The 17544-nt window shown below is 35.5% G+C and overlaps 1 protein-coding gene across 16 annotated transcripts in view; it reads right to left on the bottom strand.

Moving 5' to 3' along the window:
- The window catches only part of PTPN4 (protein tyrosine phosphatase non-receptor type 4), a 272678-nt gene that overhangs the window by 102104 nt on the left and 153030 nt on the right, over nt 1–17544 (bottom strand). For 13 of the 16 annotated variants that reach the window (XR_014078556.1, XM_081575953.1, XM_081575955.1 and 10 more), the window contains 6 exons: nt 13271–13313; nt 13094–13172; nt 9110–9154; nt 8795–8847; nt 8317–8437; nt 5398–5485 (listed from right to left, as the gene is read on the bottom strand). Coding sequence is in view for 15 of the 16 variants with exons in the window: in XM_081575953.1 (XP_081432079.1) it covers nt 5398–5485; nt 8317–8437; nt 8795–8847; nt 9110–9154; nt 13094–13172; nt 13271–13313 (429 nt within the window). In the remaining variant the exon portion in view is untranslated. Of the gene's footprint in view, nt 1–5397; nt 5486–8316; nt 8438–8794; nt 8848–9109; nt 9155–13093; nt 13194–13270; nt 13314–17544 lie in introns of all 16 variants that reach the window. The other 3 variants (XM_081575956.1, XM_081575959.1, XM_081575962.1) reach the window with 1 other exon arrangement.

The raw sequence follows: 17544 nt of genomic DNA, 5'->3' as shown, positions 1-17544 counted from the left end.
AAAAGTCTGCAAGCAGCAACCAAGACCCAGCGCAGCCAAAAATAAAATGTTTAAAAAAAAAAAAACAAAACTCAACATTCAGAAAACTAACATCATGGCATCTGGTCCCATCACTTCATGGCAAATAGATGGGGAAAGAGTGGAAACAGTGAGTGACTTTATTTTCTTGGGCTCCAAAATCAGTGCAGATGGTGCCTGCAGCCATGAAATTAAAAGACACTTGCTTCTTGGAAGGAAAGTTATGACCAACCTAGACTGCATATTAAAAAGCAGACATTGCTTTGCCAACAAAGGTCTGTCTAGTCAAAGCTATAGTTTTTTCAGTAGTCATGTATGGATGTGAGAGTTGGACTATAAAGAAAGCTGAGTGCCAAAGAATTGATGCTTTTGAACTGTGGTGTAGGAGAAGACTCTTGAAAGTCCCTTGGACAGCACGGAGATCCAACCAGTCCATCATAAAGGAAATCAATCCTGAATATTCATTGGAAGGATTGAGCCTGAAGCTGAAACTCCAATCCTTTAGCCACCTGATGCAAAGAACTGACTCATTTGAAAAGACCCTGATGCTGGGAAAGATTGAAGGCAGGAGGAAAAGAGGATGACAGAGGATGAGATGGGTTGGATGGCATCACCAACTCACTGGACATGAGTCTGAGTAAATTCCGGGCATTGGAAAGACAGGGAGGCCTGACATTCTGCAGTCCATGGGGTCGCAAAGAGTCAGACACGACTGAGTGACTGAACTGAACTGACCTGATAGCTCAACTAGAACTCCATCACCTCCACTAGCTTTGTTCATAGTGATGCTTCCTAAGGCCCACTTGACTTTGCATTCCAGGATGTCAGGCTCTAGGTGAGTGATCACACCATAGTGGTTATCTGGACTGTGAAGATCTTTTTTGTAAAGTTCTTCTGTGTATTCTTGCCACTTCTTAGTATCTTCTGCTTCTGTTAGGTCCATACCATTTCTGTCCTTTATTGCGTACATCTTTGCATGAAAAATTTCCTTGGTATCTAGTTTTCTTGAAGAGATCTGTGGTCTTTCGCATTCTACTGTTTTCCTCTATTTCTTTGCACTGATCACTGAGGAAAGCTTTCTTATCTCTCCTTGCTATTCTTTGGAACTCTGCATTCAAATGGGCATATTTTTCCTTTTCTCCTTTGCCTTTCACTTCTCTTCTTTTCTCAGCTATTTATAAGGCCTCCTCAGACAACAATTTGGCCTTTTTGTGTTTCTTTTTCTTGGCGATGGTCCTGATCACTGCCTCCTGTACAATGTCACGAACCTCCATCCACAGATCTTCAGGCACTCTGTCCATCAGATGTAATCCCCTGAATCTATCTGTCACTTCCACTGTATAATTGTAAGCGATTTGATGTAGATCATACCTGAATGGTCTAGTGGTTTTCCCTACTTTCTTCAATTTAAGTCTGAAATTTGCAATAAGGAATTTATGATCTGAGCCACAGTCAGCTCCTGGTCTTGTTTTTGCTGACTGTATAGAGTTCTCCATCTTTGGCTACAAAGAATATAATAATCTGATTTTGTATTGACCATCTGGTGATGTACATGTGTAGAATCAGTTCTCCCACATTGCAGGCAGAATTCTTTAGCAGCTGAGCCACGAGGGAAGCCCAAGAATATTGGAGTGGGTTGCCTATCTCTTCTCCAGCAGACCTTCACAACCGAGGAATCGAACCAGGGTCTCCTGCATTACAGGCAGATTCTTTACCAACTGAGCTATCAGGGAAGCCCCTCAACATCATTAGTCATTAGGAAAATACAAAGTAAAACCATGATGAGATAAAACACACTTATCAGAAAAGCTTAAAAAGAAAGAAAATAAAATGGGCAGTACCATATGCTAAATAGGATGTAAAACTATTGGAACTTGCAAATAAGCTGGTGAGGATGCAATGAGGCCCAGATACTCTAGAAAACAATTTGGTAATTTCATATAAAGCTACATATACACTTACTGCATGACCTAGAAACACCTCTCTGGGATTTGCACTCTACATAAATGAGAATTTAAACACACATAGAAAGTATAAATGAATGTTTGCAGTATGCCTATTAAAAAAAAGAAACAAAAATTACTGGAAGCAACCCAGATGTCCTTCAATGGGTGAATGGAGAAACAAACCATGGTACATCCACACAACGGAATACAATTCAGCAATAAAAGGCATAAACTATTAAAGCACAGTATCTCAGATCAATCCCAAATGCATTACTCTAATTAAAATAAGTGAAGTGCAGTGAAGTGAAAGTCACTTAGTTGTGTCCGACTCTGCAACCCCATGGACCATACATAGTCCATGGAATTCTCCAGGCCAGAATACTGGAGTGGGTAGCCTATTCCTTCTCCAGGGGATCTTCCCAACCCAGGGATGGAACCCAGGTCTCCCACATTGCAAGCGGATTCTTTACCAACTGAGCCATCAGGAAGTCCCTAAGTAAAAGAAACCAGTATCAAAAGGTTACATACTATAGTATGATTCCATTTATAAGACATTCTGGAAAAGACAAACTATGGAGTCAGGGAATAGACCAATTGTGGCCAGAAACTGTGGGTAAGAATGAGGCTGGACTACACAGGGGGACCAGGAGTGAGGTTTTTTAGGGGCAAGGCAGGGGTGATGGTGATAGAATTGTTCTGTATTCTGTTTGTGGCAGCAGTTACACGAATCTACATGTGTTAAAATTCATACAACTGGACACCAAGAAAAAATGCATTTACTATGTTACTTTAAGAAACAAATATTCCCATACTCCCTTCCCTCAAATCTTTTTTCCTTCCCTTTAATCCTGAAGTTGTCATTCACTCTTTACTTTTCTACAGTTCTCTTATTCATATAATCCTCTAGGCATACCAAATGCCTTCATGTTTTCAACCAAGCCATGTTCTCTCTTGATTTCAGGTCTTCCTTCATCCTGATGGCTCTATGATGGGAACTACTATCTTAGCTAATTAATTCTTATTTCTGGCTTCAGTAAATTACTCCTAAGAAGCCTTCCCTATGCTCTGCTCCCAAGCTGGATTAGAAGTTCCTGCCATAGGATCCCCAGCATTCTGTACTTTCCCTTTCATGTCCTCAAATATTTAATTGTTTGTACAGGCTCTAATTTTTTCCCCTCACTGTCTTGTGTGCTCCACAAGGGCAGAGATAACTGATGTTTTGTTCACTAAGTCATCCTCAGTGCCTATAATGTGCAAGGCATGTAACAGATGCACCACAAAGAAGGTTCTAAGATGCTTCATATCTTGCAGATTGCTATAAATAACTTGGTTCCACTCTGATTTTTTTCCAGCCTACAGTCTAGAGGCAGAGAGAAAAGATCTTACCTTGCTTTTCAAAATAAAGTATTATTTTATATTCAATTAAATATTGTGATATTCAATTAAAACAAGTATTTTCTTTATGTGTCCTCTCCCCTCTTCCGTTTGTCTTTTTTCGTTTCTGATGCTGCAAATTTCCCTTCATGTTCACTTAACATCTGCACATTTTCTTAAGTTCTCCATATCCATATACAATAGAAACACCTTTTCCTAGTTCATTTTTTTGGGGGTCTGTACAAAATACTTAAAATTTAAATTCCTTTAATTTAGCACTCCACAATTATGGTTTTCTGAGAAAGAGTTTGCAATGTAATAATTTAAACAACAACAAAAAAAACCTTAAATCAATAAATAATAAAACGGTTAATTATGTATGAGATCCAGCCATGTCACTTAAGTTAAAAAAGGAATGTCTAACATTCTTTGGTGGGCTCAGCGGTAAAGAATCTGCCTGCCAATGCAGGAGATGAAGGTTCAATCCCTGGGTTAGGAAGATCCCCCGGAGAAGAAACTGGCAACCCACTCCAGTATTCTTGCCTGGGAAATCCCATGGACAGAGGAACCTGGTGGGTTACAGTCCATAGGGGTGGCAAAGAGTCAGACATGACTTAGAGACTGAAGAATAACAACAAACATTCCTTGTACTTCACTGACAGCAGTCAAAGAAAGCAGATAGCAGTCTAAACTACCTTTAGAAAACTGTTCAGGACTAAAATGACTGACTTTAGTGGTCTTTTTACTGTTAACCACAGTCTAGTATACATATTTACAATTCCATTTGTTTTAAGCTGTATTATAATAAAAAACAAAATTGTGACAACTTGTTACCTTTGGAGAATCATGTCCAAAAGTAATAGCCACAAAGAGAGAGGAAGGGTGAAGGGCCCATTTTAAAGAATATAAAAAGTTCAAGAGGAACTTATTTAAACACTTTAAATCGAACCAGACGGGTTTTCAAGTCACAAATGCTCAGAATTACCAAATACAGTCATGTGAGTAAAGCAAGTCATTTGATTTTTTTAAAGGAATGACTGACACAAGTTTTGCGAAATGTAAGAACTAAGCCATCCTCCCCGCCAAGAAAATGGCCAAAAGAAGCCCTATATAAAACCATTACATGGAGTAGAACTCTTGAGTTCTCAAACTATTATCTGTCTGTGGGTCTGTGTATGTCTGTATACAAAAATAAATTCAGAACAATTATCTAAGGAAAACTTAACTCTGTTTCAGGCTAGTATCCTTATGAGGCTTAGTAGTTGTCCCAAGAAAACATAAACCTATTACCAATTCAACTGATGATTACCTACAGTTTCACTTTTCATCAGGTATAGAGAACAGCTGTACTTCAGATACTTCTAGAGGAATATAACCTCTTGATAAAACAATCATAAAAAGGAATCTAGGTGAAGAGGCACACAAATGAAGGACAGCCACATACATGTATGCTTATAGTAGAAGGATAACAGTCTTCTGGAAGCAGCAAATTGACACAGTGAAAAAGAAGTTAGGGTGTTATACAGGAAAAGCCAGTAATTATAAAATTTCATGTTAACAAAGGGATGGTGTAGGGGGAAAATCAAAATATGCAAATATAATTGATTTTGTGCTTTATAAATAAAAATTTATAATGATGTCACTAGATGATGAAAAGAATGTAGTAATACAGGCCTCGGTGAGGTGAAATCATCTTTTATAATAATGATTTTCATAAAAATTAAAAATACAAATAGCTACTTTTCTTGTAACAATTTTTATTTTGCAAAATAAAAATTCTAAAGGCACTGTCTCTTATGGTCAGCAAAAATTATCCTTGTAACACACTACCTTGAAGAAAAATAATATGTAAAATTTATGATTCTTCTTGTCAGGTAATGAATCTTGAGTGACTGGGTTAGTAAAATTACTTATATTCAGAGGAAATTGTCAATGCAATGTTGGTGGCACTCATTATTCCATTTGTTGCCTAATCCTATCAGGGAATTAAAAACTTTTTTTTTTTTTTACTGAATATTTATGCTTAAGTCAACAACATCAAAATGTTTTCTTTACTTACCCTTGCATAGTGGAATTCAACTCCATAGAGTTCTAAGGTACGTGCTGTGTTCAGGTAACTAAATTCTGCTTCTGCAGGAGATAAGCCTCTGTAAAAACATCACTAGGTTAAAAACTGTAACAATCACAAATATGACCAAGTTACATAACGGTTATTCATCTAGAAAATTTTCAGCATTCTAATTAAATCTTTTACAAAATACAAAATGTACGACTATTCCTCTTAGTTATGTACAGTAACAGCTACCTTTTCTGGAGGGTACATTTTTAGTAATGCTAACTATTTTGTAGAATATGTTCTTATTTTCCAGAAACACAAGAATGGGTCAAGTTTTTAAAGTTCTCTTACAGATATTACAAATTCACTCTCAGACTAAAAACAAGTATTCTTCAAAATTTGGTCTATACTCCACATGTGCATTTTAATCACACAAGGTACTTCTGACATATGCAGTCTTTGGGGCGAGCTCCAGAGCAGGGTTTCTCAGGGTGTGGTGCCCAGACAGGTATTGACTCATAACAAGGACAGAAATTAAGAGTGTCACAGCCTTTTGTAGCACTTCGGCAGAGTTATTTTACATCTGTTGCATCTAACGACAACAAACAGTAACTGTAATTTTTAAAGCCTTTGTTTATTTCTCCACTTTGTTTTTCAAGTAATTCATTTTTATTATATTTTTCAGAAGTATTGTTCCATGAGAGACTGGGGGAAAAACTGGTCTTTCATCACAGATAGTTTCAGAAGTACTGTTCTATAGAACCCAGTATTAGAATAAAAGGGGTTCAAATCGTTTATATTTTAAGACATATTCCAGTGATTCTTCTGAACACAAGTGTCAGTACTACTGTAAATGCAAAGCCTTTAAAAGGCTCTATTACATATAGTTCTAACAACCTTGGTTATCTGATATCAGGCTCTAGCAAAGCAAAAGCAGTAAATTAAAAATGCAAAGATAACTATTCATTAATGATACCAGAAAAGGGAATAAGCAGCTTGCCAATGTTATGAACATAAAAATAGGATTCCTCAAAAAAAAAGCAGATATACTTCAGTTTTCTATAAAATTCATTTAAGTTAAATAAATACTCTACTTTTCCCCCAAGCCCCACAGTTAAACTGGTTGATTCTATTTTTTTTCTTTAAAAATCTGCAGAATCATTTCTTAAAGGCAAATAGACATATATAACCAACACTTGGTAAAATGTACAAACATTCTCCTGACAGAAGAGGCTTTTCATTATTGACAATTTTTTAAAAAATCTGATTTATCTTCAAATCTTTGGTTCAGATATGCTATGTGTAGAACTTTTACAATAAATGGCATTTACTTTTAGAACAAAACAGCCCCCACACCTCACGAAGCCAGTCTATTAAAATTTCCAGTCATTAGTCTTATTTTAGATTAGGGGTCAGCAAACCTTTACTGGAAAGTGCTGGATAGCTAACACTTCAGGCTTTCAGGCCATAGAGGTCTCTGTTGCAACAACTCAGCTCTGCTGTTACAATGTGTAGAACAATGAGGGAATCTGTGTTCCAATGTTCATTTATGGACATGGAAAGTGAAATTTCTCAAGCTTTCATGTGCCACGAAATGTTATTCTTACGAAATGTTATTCTTCTTTTGATTTTCTTCAACCATTTCAAATGTACAAATCATTTTTATTAACCTGTAGGCCACCACACAAAAGGCGGCAGGGGCCATAGTTTGCCAATCTGTTTTGGACATATGGGCCATTACTCAATGAAAGTAAGTTTCCTTATTACTAAGAGCTAATATTTCTTCAGTGCTTACTATGTGCCAAGCACTATTCTGAGTACTTTGTATATATAAACTCATTTGATCCTTAAAATACACCAGAGGTAGATCACTTTATCATCCCCAATTTACATATAAGGAAACAGAGAAATAGTGATTGGGCCAAGGTTATAAGATAGTAAGCTGCCTCATCAGAATTTCAAACCAGACTGAGTAAGTCTGGTTCAGACTCTTAGAATATAGTCTTTCAGTCAATATGTAACACTGCAAAATACTCCATGAGTATTTTGAAAACTGTGGTAAAGCAAAACTGAACTCTGAACCAATAAACAATACAACTATCTATTCAAAGCAATAAATCTCTTCTTGAAAACTCATGTCATAGAAAATTAGACTCACAAAATATCAAAGCTAAATATTGTTAGGAATGAAAAAAGTTACTATTTCAAAAGAATGTTTTTTATTAATTTAAAATTCCATGAACAGAGGAGCCTGTTGGGCTACAGTCCATGGGGTCGCAAAGAGTTGGACACGACTGACTAACACACACCGAGTCATTACCAAACAGAATGGATTCCTTTCACACAGCTAAAAACTAGGAAAGAATGCTAAGTAGATTGATCTGTATATTATGAGTACATTATTAATATTCTAAAATTCCTTTCTAAAGAACTGGCGACTTTGTAGATGCTACATCTGTTTACATATAGCTTTATGTTTCTTAACAGATATGAAAATAAGCCTCATATATTCTATGAAATGGGCTTCGCTGATGGCTCAGCAGGTAAAGAATCTGCCTGCAATGCAGGAGACAAAGGAGAGGTGGGTTCGATCCCTGGGTCAGGAAGATCCCCTGGAGAAGCAAATGGCAACCTACCCTAGTATTCCTGCTGGGATAATCCCACAGACAGAGCAGCCTGGCAGGCTATAGTCCACAGGGTTGCAAAAAGTCAGACATGACTGAGCATGCATGCATTCTATGAAATAAGTGCTATTTTTAGTATAAATTACCTACATTTCTTTATAGTAATCATACTATTTTATATAACAGAAACTGTTCTATATAAAGTAAATAAAACCACATTAGAAATAATATAAAAACATTTCTCTAGAAGAGATACCATCAAGAAGTTTACTAAGCAGAAAAGTAAATAAATTCTTACATATGTTGCTGATGTAATTTTGCAATTTCTTTTTCAAAATCTTGAGGTTGATTAGGAATGAAAGAATAATCTGAGAGGTAGCCTGACAAGTTTTCTGATTGATTGTAGTCTCCAAGTTCAGCTAATAAATGGAAAAAATATTAACACTTTATAAACAAATATTCAAGTTTTATAGCCAAATCAACAATGTCATGAATTCCATTTTATTTCTGGAAGTAAAATATCTGTTTCTACTGTTACCATTTAAGCAAGTTATAATGATGCATTTAACATTTTTCTAGGTCTTAAACAACTTTAGAAAAAGTCTTTCCAGGGACCAAAGTAATTGCTAATTGGATGTTTTATTATGTTTTCTGTGCAGTGACTTTTTTCTGTATGGTAACACACATCTGAATAACTCATACATTAAAGGTAATGCTATATGAACAGAAACCATGCAATCATATGCTATTTGGCCAAAAACTGGGCTGATACTTACACTGAACAGCAAATGAAGCCAAAAGAGCAGCAGTATTACAAGGACAGGGCAATCTAATAAAATAAAACAGAAAATAACCCAAGGTTAAACACAATAATTTTAAAAGCACTATTATTTAAATTATATTATTCACACTGGAAGTTTCCAGGTGACTTACATGTTTAACTATTAAGTAATGAACTTATCTGATGAAAGGAAGTCATGCTACATAGAGCCATCTTTCAGTAAATAATCTGTTTGCAATGATCACAAACTACCAAATGCAGAATTTAAAGTATTTTTAAAGCCCATTACTAAAAATTTAAAATAGCCCACCTTCCAGTAAGAATGTCTTGTTTGATTTGCAAAAAATACTGGTACCTTGGGGAAAAAAAAGATAATTAGTATTTATTGGAATTACAAAATTTAGAGTTTTAAAAACTGTATATTTACATTAACAAGTAAAACTGAAATATTTGCTTTTATAATGAACATATTAGCACATGTAAAGATATTTTAAAATAAACTTTCATAAATTCATGAATCCAAATATTTAGAATTCTTTGATAAATAAAATTTTATACTTCAAATATTTTGTTTCCTTAGCTCCTGTTATAAAACTTTCATGATTTTAAGAATTACATGACTGAAGAAGATGAGGGAGAAATACTCTGAAGATTGGTGTTTGCCAAAAGTAGAACTGGGAAGCACAAGAAACGTAGGTCAGAGACACAGAGAACTGACAGCAGCAACACACTAGAGATCAACTGCAGAAAGTCACTCTTTGCTGAGCCAGGAGGCCAGCGTCAAGGACACCCTGTGTTGCTCACTATAGCATCAGGCAACAAGAAGTTGCTAACTATAGAAAAGCACTTTTCCATCTTCATTTGAGTTAAGAAAGCTCTCTTTGATCAGGGGAAAAAAGTTCCCTTCCCTACTGTTGCTCTACTATTAAAATTGCCAAGTAGCCAATTTCCTTTAAAACCAACAAAACTTTAAGTATCCTATACCAAGAATACCAAGGTTGCTCACAAGATGGCCTTGCCCTTCTGTCCCTGCTGGTGGGTACAGTCATCCTTTCATTGAGTTTATCAGTGCCTGGGTAAAGGCACCTGTGCTGCATCATGTGGGCAGAAGATAAATTTGTGTGGCTTTTAATGTTTAAACAGAGAATTAAGACTTTCATTTCACCCCACTAAAAAAAGTACACCACAAGAGTCAAAATTATTTAAAATTTTAGTTGTTTGGCTATTACAGTTATTAAAGAGTTCCATGACAATATTCAAATTACCAAAGAATGTAATTAAGATTTTTCAGAGAATCAGATAAAACAGTTGATACAAATATCCTGGCTTCATATATTAATGAAGTACACAAACTCCTTGTGAGGCTTAATACTTAGTATTACAATATTACTTATGTACTCAACCCAAGACAACATATTTCTATCTGGTTTACTTGATTTCATAATTAAAAGTTAAAGATTTTAACTTTTAACTTTTTTTGGTGGGAAACAGTCTTATAGTTAAGATTGAAATGTGTATATCCTTGATATAATACTGTAAATCCTATACAAATAACATCTATGCTTCCTGAATTTGATTTACACACTGAGCAGTAAGAACTGATGGAGTGGAAACCAGAATTAAAGTCCTAAGCTAAACCAGCCTGTGATCTTTGGCAAATTACTTAAAATTTGGTGGATGGAGCCTTAGTTTCTCTATTTGTAAAAAGGAAGTAATATCACTTGCCTATTATCTGTATCCCAGGGGCCCTAAATATGGTGATAAAAGTCCAATTTTTGAAGACAATTAAGACCTTTAAGATAGATTAATAATGACTGACCTAAACGTAGAGACGATCTGTTTAAGTTGTAAAAATAATACAATAACATATCATGCACTAAACACCTACTATGTACTGAATATACTAAGCACTAAAAAGGTATGAAAGAAATGTCATTTGTATTGTAATGACTCCTAAGAAAATGCCAACTCTAGTTATGCCAGCACCTGTTAATACAAATGACATTTAACCTAATGAAAGGTCTGTAGCTCCTTTTTTTTTTCTCTTTTTTTTTAACCACTAATCCAAAGAAGAATCTCAAGGCAAGGAGGTACAGCCGTAGATTTCCTTTTTGTGGGGCTTAAACCAGTCCTTAAAATTGAGCAACTGTGGCTAAGGGTGTCCTACCCTTACTCATGACCATAACAAGAAGGTTACCCAAGCACTAAAGTTTTAAAGGAGTCTTTTTTTAACCCTGGCTGCATATTATTAATAGAATCACCTGGAAGCCAGGTCTCATTTGAGACCTATTAAATCAGAATATCTAGGGGTGTGGCCATGGTATCAGCATGTTTTAAAGCTCCCCTATGGTGATTCTAACTTGTAATTAGGGTAGAGAATCCTTGATGTATAAATGGTAATAAAATCAAAATTTGCCATTTACTCCATTTTACCAAAAAGCACCAGTTACAAGATTCTAGGACATTACATTATAAAGGATTTTTAAAATAATGCATTATTTCTAGGGAAAACATATTTTAGACTGATAGACTTTAGCACAATTCCACTACTACTACCAAATGTGATTTTACTTTATTCTACTTCATGAAGATAGTTTGACTTTAATTATCAGTGAGACATTTATCCCCTGATTATGTTTTCAACACAGGCTATAAAAGAAAGAACCAACACATCAAGCTTATTAAGAAATTTAAAGACGGTGTTTTGAGTGAAGTAAATTATGAATATAGCTACAATTGACAACATTTTAACTGCTTATGCTAACAAAGTTTTCATAAACATTAAACACATTAGAAATCCAATTAAAAATTACTGGTCTTTTATTTGTCATATACATTTAAAAACTAATTACATAAACACATATTATGGAATACTTTGTTATTTGATTTCAAGTTACATCTACCAGTAAAAAATGCATTTTAAAATGCTTTATAATTTCCAATTTTCAGTAATTCAGAGCAGTTTCCTTGAAGTTCATCCAAAATTTGGGAAAGTTTTATTATACTGAGAACTATTTATTAAGACAAAAGATCCTATTATTTTATTTAACAACAAAATCTGACTGATTAAGAGTTACAATATTAAACTAAGGTTTTCATATGATACAACTTTGCCTTTCAAGATAAATTATGTTGGACATTATTTATGTCAAAGGTTAGGACTAGCTAATCCTGGATCTATATTCCTGAGTTCTGTTATAAAAACGGTAACACCCTGCCCCACAACAAACACAAAGCAAAGGACTCTCAACAGTGCTTTGCTTCTCCACTTTACCAAAGTATTCTAAAGGATAATGAAAACATTAGCATCTAACAGCCTACCTACAGATAGCTTTAGGTGTGTGTGCATGCTAAATCACTTCAGTGTTTTCAGACTAATTGCAACACCATGGACTGTAGCCCGGCAGATTCCTCTGTCCATAGGATTCAGATTTTTAATTTGTCACCTATCTTTTAGAGTAATTCTGAATACAGTCAATGACCTATATTCTTATACCGTGTGGAAGGTATAATATACTAACTTTAAATTCTGTCTTTAAAAACAAAAACTACTAATTCTGTCTTTCAAGCAATACGTAAGGTTATCATTCAAGTTATTTTAATAATGACAGTTACCACACTGTGATTATTCCCTATGATTTCTACCTTAAAAAGTTCACCTAACATTTATGTGATATCAAAATGCTTATCTGGGTCATTCTTGTGTACATTACGTCAACTAGAAGGGACAACAGAATTAACTGTAAATGAAGATCAAACTTAAAATGGCCAGTGATGTGGGGATTTTCAGCCTGAATATGCTAGTGCACTGTCTGCCAGCATGCTCTACAAAGATACCTGCTGACCATCACTCCTACACACAATGGTTATACACTTAATAAATTTCATGCTCTCTTCAATGGAAGTAAAATACAGAAATATGCTTTCACAAGGAAAAAAAAAAAAACTAGAGAACTGTCACTATGCAGAATCCCTGGAATACAACTGCACCATCATCTAATTACTACAATTAATGACAGCGGTGCTTCTGAACCATTTTTCACAACGTTAGTATTTATATGGCTCAGGAGGCTGCTTATGGCTGGATGAGCTAGCCCTAGGGTTACAACCTCCTAAATCTCTCCCAGCCGTCCAAAAGTGGAGGAAGAAATTTATCTTAAAACATCCACAACCTATTCTGTGTGCTGGAAGGGAAGCTCAGAACTATGTCATGGTCATCTATTTTTGCCTAATTTCAAAATTTCATAAGAGTTTTGACAATATTTTCAAGTAAAAATATGCTCCATAAACCCACCTTGTATATTCTTCTTGTAACTTGTTGGGGTCACTTACAAAAAATTTGACTCTAAAGTTCAAACTGTAAGGAGATCCTCCTAGAATTAATAAAAGCAGTTCTAATTAATCAGATTATATTAATCCTTTATCTTTATAAAGTATATTTGTATAACATCAAGTAAATATGTTTGCTCACTCTTTAGCTGCTTCCTTATTGGTTTGTTTGGATCCAGCCACCTCTGAAAAATAAATAAATAAGACTGATTTGTTTTTTCCTTGAGGAACTAATACATCAATTCTTGCAAATCTATTCCATTTGAAGATTAATGCTAAAAATTGCATTTTTTGAAAAGGTCTACTAGGTGAGTGGGAAAAAAAATCACTAAATTACAGACTCATATCAAATATAACAAAATTCTACAAGAAAGTACTGAATATATTTGTGATTTAAGATTTTGATTTAAATTTCTCATTAGGTTATACAGTGTGTAATAACCTCTATTCCAAAAGTAAAAATGCTTCATCACCACAATATGAAGTGATTCTGTTAAGTATTAACAGTCTATCAATTTTTAAAAATTCTCTTTATCTCTCATAAAAATATGCTTGGCTTTACGCTCTCATTCAGACAAAATTTACACATCATGAAAATCGACTCTTACGAAAAAAAATTTAACTCCTTCTCCATTCCTCAAAAAAGAAAATAAAATACTCCCCCCAAAAACATCCCACACTAATTTTTTAAGAGACATTTAGGGAAAGACTGCTTTTTTGTATATGAAAACTTCAAGTAGTCTAAACGCTTCTGAATGCCACTTAAGCTCTATTTCAGGAAAACTATAAATTCAGAAAACATTTCAACAGCCAATGTTTCAGTTAAAAAAAATTAAACCCAAAATGATGTCATAGATGTGGCAGTATTTTCAAAGCACTACACAAACATAAGCTTATATATTGTTACTTATAAACTTTCCTACTACCACCCACAGTTGATCCAATAAAGTGCACACAAATAGATATTAGAAACAAGTGACTGAAAGTAATCCATGAGTCTTTCCTTTCCACTGTCCATAATATCCAGCATATCAAATCCAACTAATTCTACCTCCAAATCATCCCTAGAATTTAACAATTCTTCTCCACCTACTCTGCCACCATCCTTTAGCCTCTTAATAATCGTAGCCTGTCTCTTCTCTTACTCTCATCCTTCATCCTCCAGAAGCTAGTCCTTTTTTTTTTCCTTTTTGGGTCTTAGTTGTGGCACTTGGGATTTTTGACCTTCATTGTGGCATGCAGGATCTTTAGTTGTGGTATGCAAACTCATAGTTCCAGCACGTGGGATCTAATTTACCAAGGATTGAACCCAGGCCTCCTGCTTTGGGAACTTAGCCATTAGATCACCAGAGAAGTCCCTAGAGTAGTCTTTTAAAAGTGTCACTCCTTTGCTTGATATCTCTTGATAATTTCTTAATGTAAGATCCAAAGGCCTTACTATGGCTTACATGGTCTCTCCTTACCTCTTCTTTTTTTGTTTCTTTAATGTTTTATTTGCCTCAGTTAATTTAAAAAAAGTGTATTTCAAAGAGGCAATTCTAGACTCCTGATAAGTTTTAGAAGCCTTACAATACCAATCAAACTAGGTGTCCAGTTCAGATTTGACAATTCCAGATCTGTGGCTGTCAATTTTTTTTTTACATATCCACATATCTATTCTCTTTTAGATTCTTTTCCCAAATAAGCCAATGCAGAGTATTGAGTAGAGTTCCCCTGCTATACAGGAGGTCCTTATTGGTTAATTATTTTACATACTGTAGTGTGTATATGTCAGTCCCAATCTCCCAATTTATCCCTCTTCCCTCCCTGCCCAGTAACTCTTAAGTTTGTTTTCTACATCTGTGACTCTATTTCTGTTTTGTAGATAAGTTCCTTTGAATCCTTTTTTTAGATTTCACATTAAAGTGATATATTTGTCTCCTTAACTACTTCCACCTCAGTTTTCCGAACTTCAGTCATACTGGCCTCCTTTTTGTTTCTCCAAGATGCCGTCTTGGGTTCTCAATTCCAAGCTGCTGCTGCTAAGTCGCTTCAGTCGTGTCCAACTCTGTGCGACCCCATAGACGGCAGCCCACCAGGCTCCTTTGTCTCTGGGATTCTCCAGGCAAGAATATTGGAATGGGTTGCCATTTCCTTCTCCAGTGCATGAAAGTGAACAGTGAAAGTGAAGTGGCTCAGTCGTGTCTGACTCTTCGCGACCCCATGGGCTGCAGCCTACCAGGCTCCTCTGTCCATGGGGTTTCCCAGGCAAGAGTACTGGAGTGGGGTGCCATTGCCTTCTCCGCAATTCCAAGCATCCTTATGCAAAGAATGTCCTTTTCCAGCTTTTACCATGGTTGACATCTTTCGTTATCTGTCTCAACTTAAATTTCACTTCATTAGAAAGGCCTTCATTGACCACCCTATCAAAAGTATGTTACAAAGCTCCTATCTACTTTGTTATTTTCCTTCTGGTATGGAACATTAAATTCCTTTGTAACATTTTAATTGCAATGTGTTTGTTTTACTTTTTATTGCCTATCTCCTTTCATAGATTACGAACTCCTTAAGATAAGGAATAATATCTGACTTATTCAAAGCTGAAGGGTCAGTACCCAACACAGAATATAGCATATAACATCTACTAAAATTATCTGGTGAAGGGCTAACTAACCCTGTTGAATGACTCAGCAGTTTCTATTTCTGTGCCAATAATCAGATGGTTTTACCCCTACTTAACACATCTGTTCCCCCTAGGTATCCACCCATTTATCCACAGTCTCACTCATGTATTTATTAATCTAGTGATCTTTTTCCTGCATATTTTCCAGAAAAAAAGCATAAATTATATTTATTTTACTGTCTAAAATAGAAATTTGGGACCATTTAATTCCCCATAGCCTGCCTTCCTCACTCAGTTCCCCTTCAAAACATTCTGATATCATAGATGCACACGTTTAAATATACAAGATGTGTGAGGCTGGCACAGCTTAGAGGAGTACACTAACAAGCACTGGGAAATGTCACAGAATTCCTCAGTGATGGGAGGTATACTCTTGACTTAAACCATGAAGATGGAGCAAGATGAACTTGAGGGTGATGGGGTAAACTTCACTCACTCCACCCCAAAAATTCAGTTCAGATTCTAACTAGCAATTGTTAGTGCAATCTTCATAACACTGAATCTTCCTTATCCAGAACATGCTATTTCTTCATTTACTCATGTCATCTATTATCTCTTCCTGTTAAATTTTATGGTTTTCTTCCTGTAAGTTTTGATACCTCTAATATCAAATTTACTCATAGATATTTAATGGATTTGGGTTTTCAAAAGAAAATCTATTTAATTTGCTATTTTGTTGGATTATGTTCCCTAATCAGTACATAGAAAGTGATTGACACTTGTTTGTTCAGTTTTAAGTCCTACTAGTTGTAAAAAGTTTTCCAAATGATTCATTTGGACTCTCAAGGCAGATTAATTATATCGCTAAGAAGAGATGAGTTCTCTGCACCTTCATCCCAAACATACAAACGTATTTATTCCACAGGGAACAGTACACGCTGCCTGAGAGGTTAAGAGCCTAGTTGTTTCAAATAGTTTCTCAGTGAAATGTTTGACAAACTGTACTGCATCACCCTGAAAACTCTCCCACCTCCACCATATTTCTCTCCTACATTGTCTTTTTGATTTCCTCTATTTGATTCTTCCACTAATCCTTGTAAGCACAGAATCTAAGAAGTCCTTAAAATTTCTTGTCCGCTCATGGCACTCATTTTTATTCTGCGTGTATGTACAATATTTGACATGAGAAAGCAACCAAAATCAGGCAGAAGAAATAGCACCCAAGTTTAATCTTGAAAAACAGAAAAACTGCAATGGGCAAGATTTATACATTTGCAGTTTTTTCCCTGAGGGCAACCTCAAATCCAGCACATGGTAGGGGACAGTCTCACTAACTTGAGGTGTCAATGGACAGTGTTCAGGCGGAGAAAATCCTTGAGGAGGAAATCCTGATAGATAGGAAGCAGTAGAAGGGTTTAACTCAGGTTTGGATATAAAAGCCATCACAACTCTGGTTGACGATTCAGCTTTTGCATGCACAGGAATATCCCAAAACCCCAGGAAAAAGAAGCAGTTGGAAATATAAGGAAATGATATTCATTTCTGTTAATTGAGATAACTGTTTACCCAAAGGGAAGCAGAATATGGATGTGGGTCCAGCTAGACCGCACTCATTCTCCATTCACAGTCCAAGTTGTACAGGGCCTCACTACCAACCTCTTTCTACCACCCTGAGAGGTTCCCTCTGTCCTTTTGCAATTAGCCCCTCAAGCCCCCAGGCAATCATTGATCTGCTTTCAGTCACTACGGACGAGTTTTGCTTGCTCTACAATTTACTATAAATAGAATAATAGAGTATATACCATATAGTATTC

This window comes from Giraffa tippelskirchi, chromosome 3 (assembly GCF_054371585.1).
Source record: "Giraffa tippelskirchi isolate mGirTip1 chromosome 3, T2T-mGirTip1v1.2.pri, whole genome shotgun sequence".
NCBI classification, from domain to species: domain Eukaryota; kingdom Metazoa; phylum Chordata; class Mammalia; order Artiodactyla; family Giraffidae; genus Giraffa; species Giraffa tippelskirchi.
Note: the sequence above shows the minus strand (reverse complement) of the source record. Positions and strands in the feature narration are given on the sequence as shown.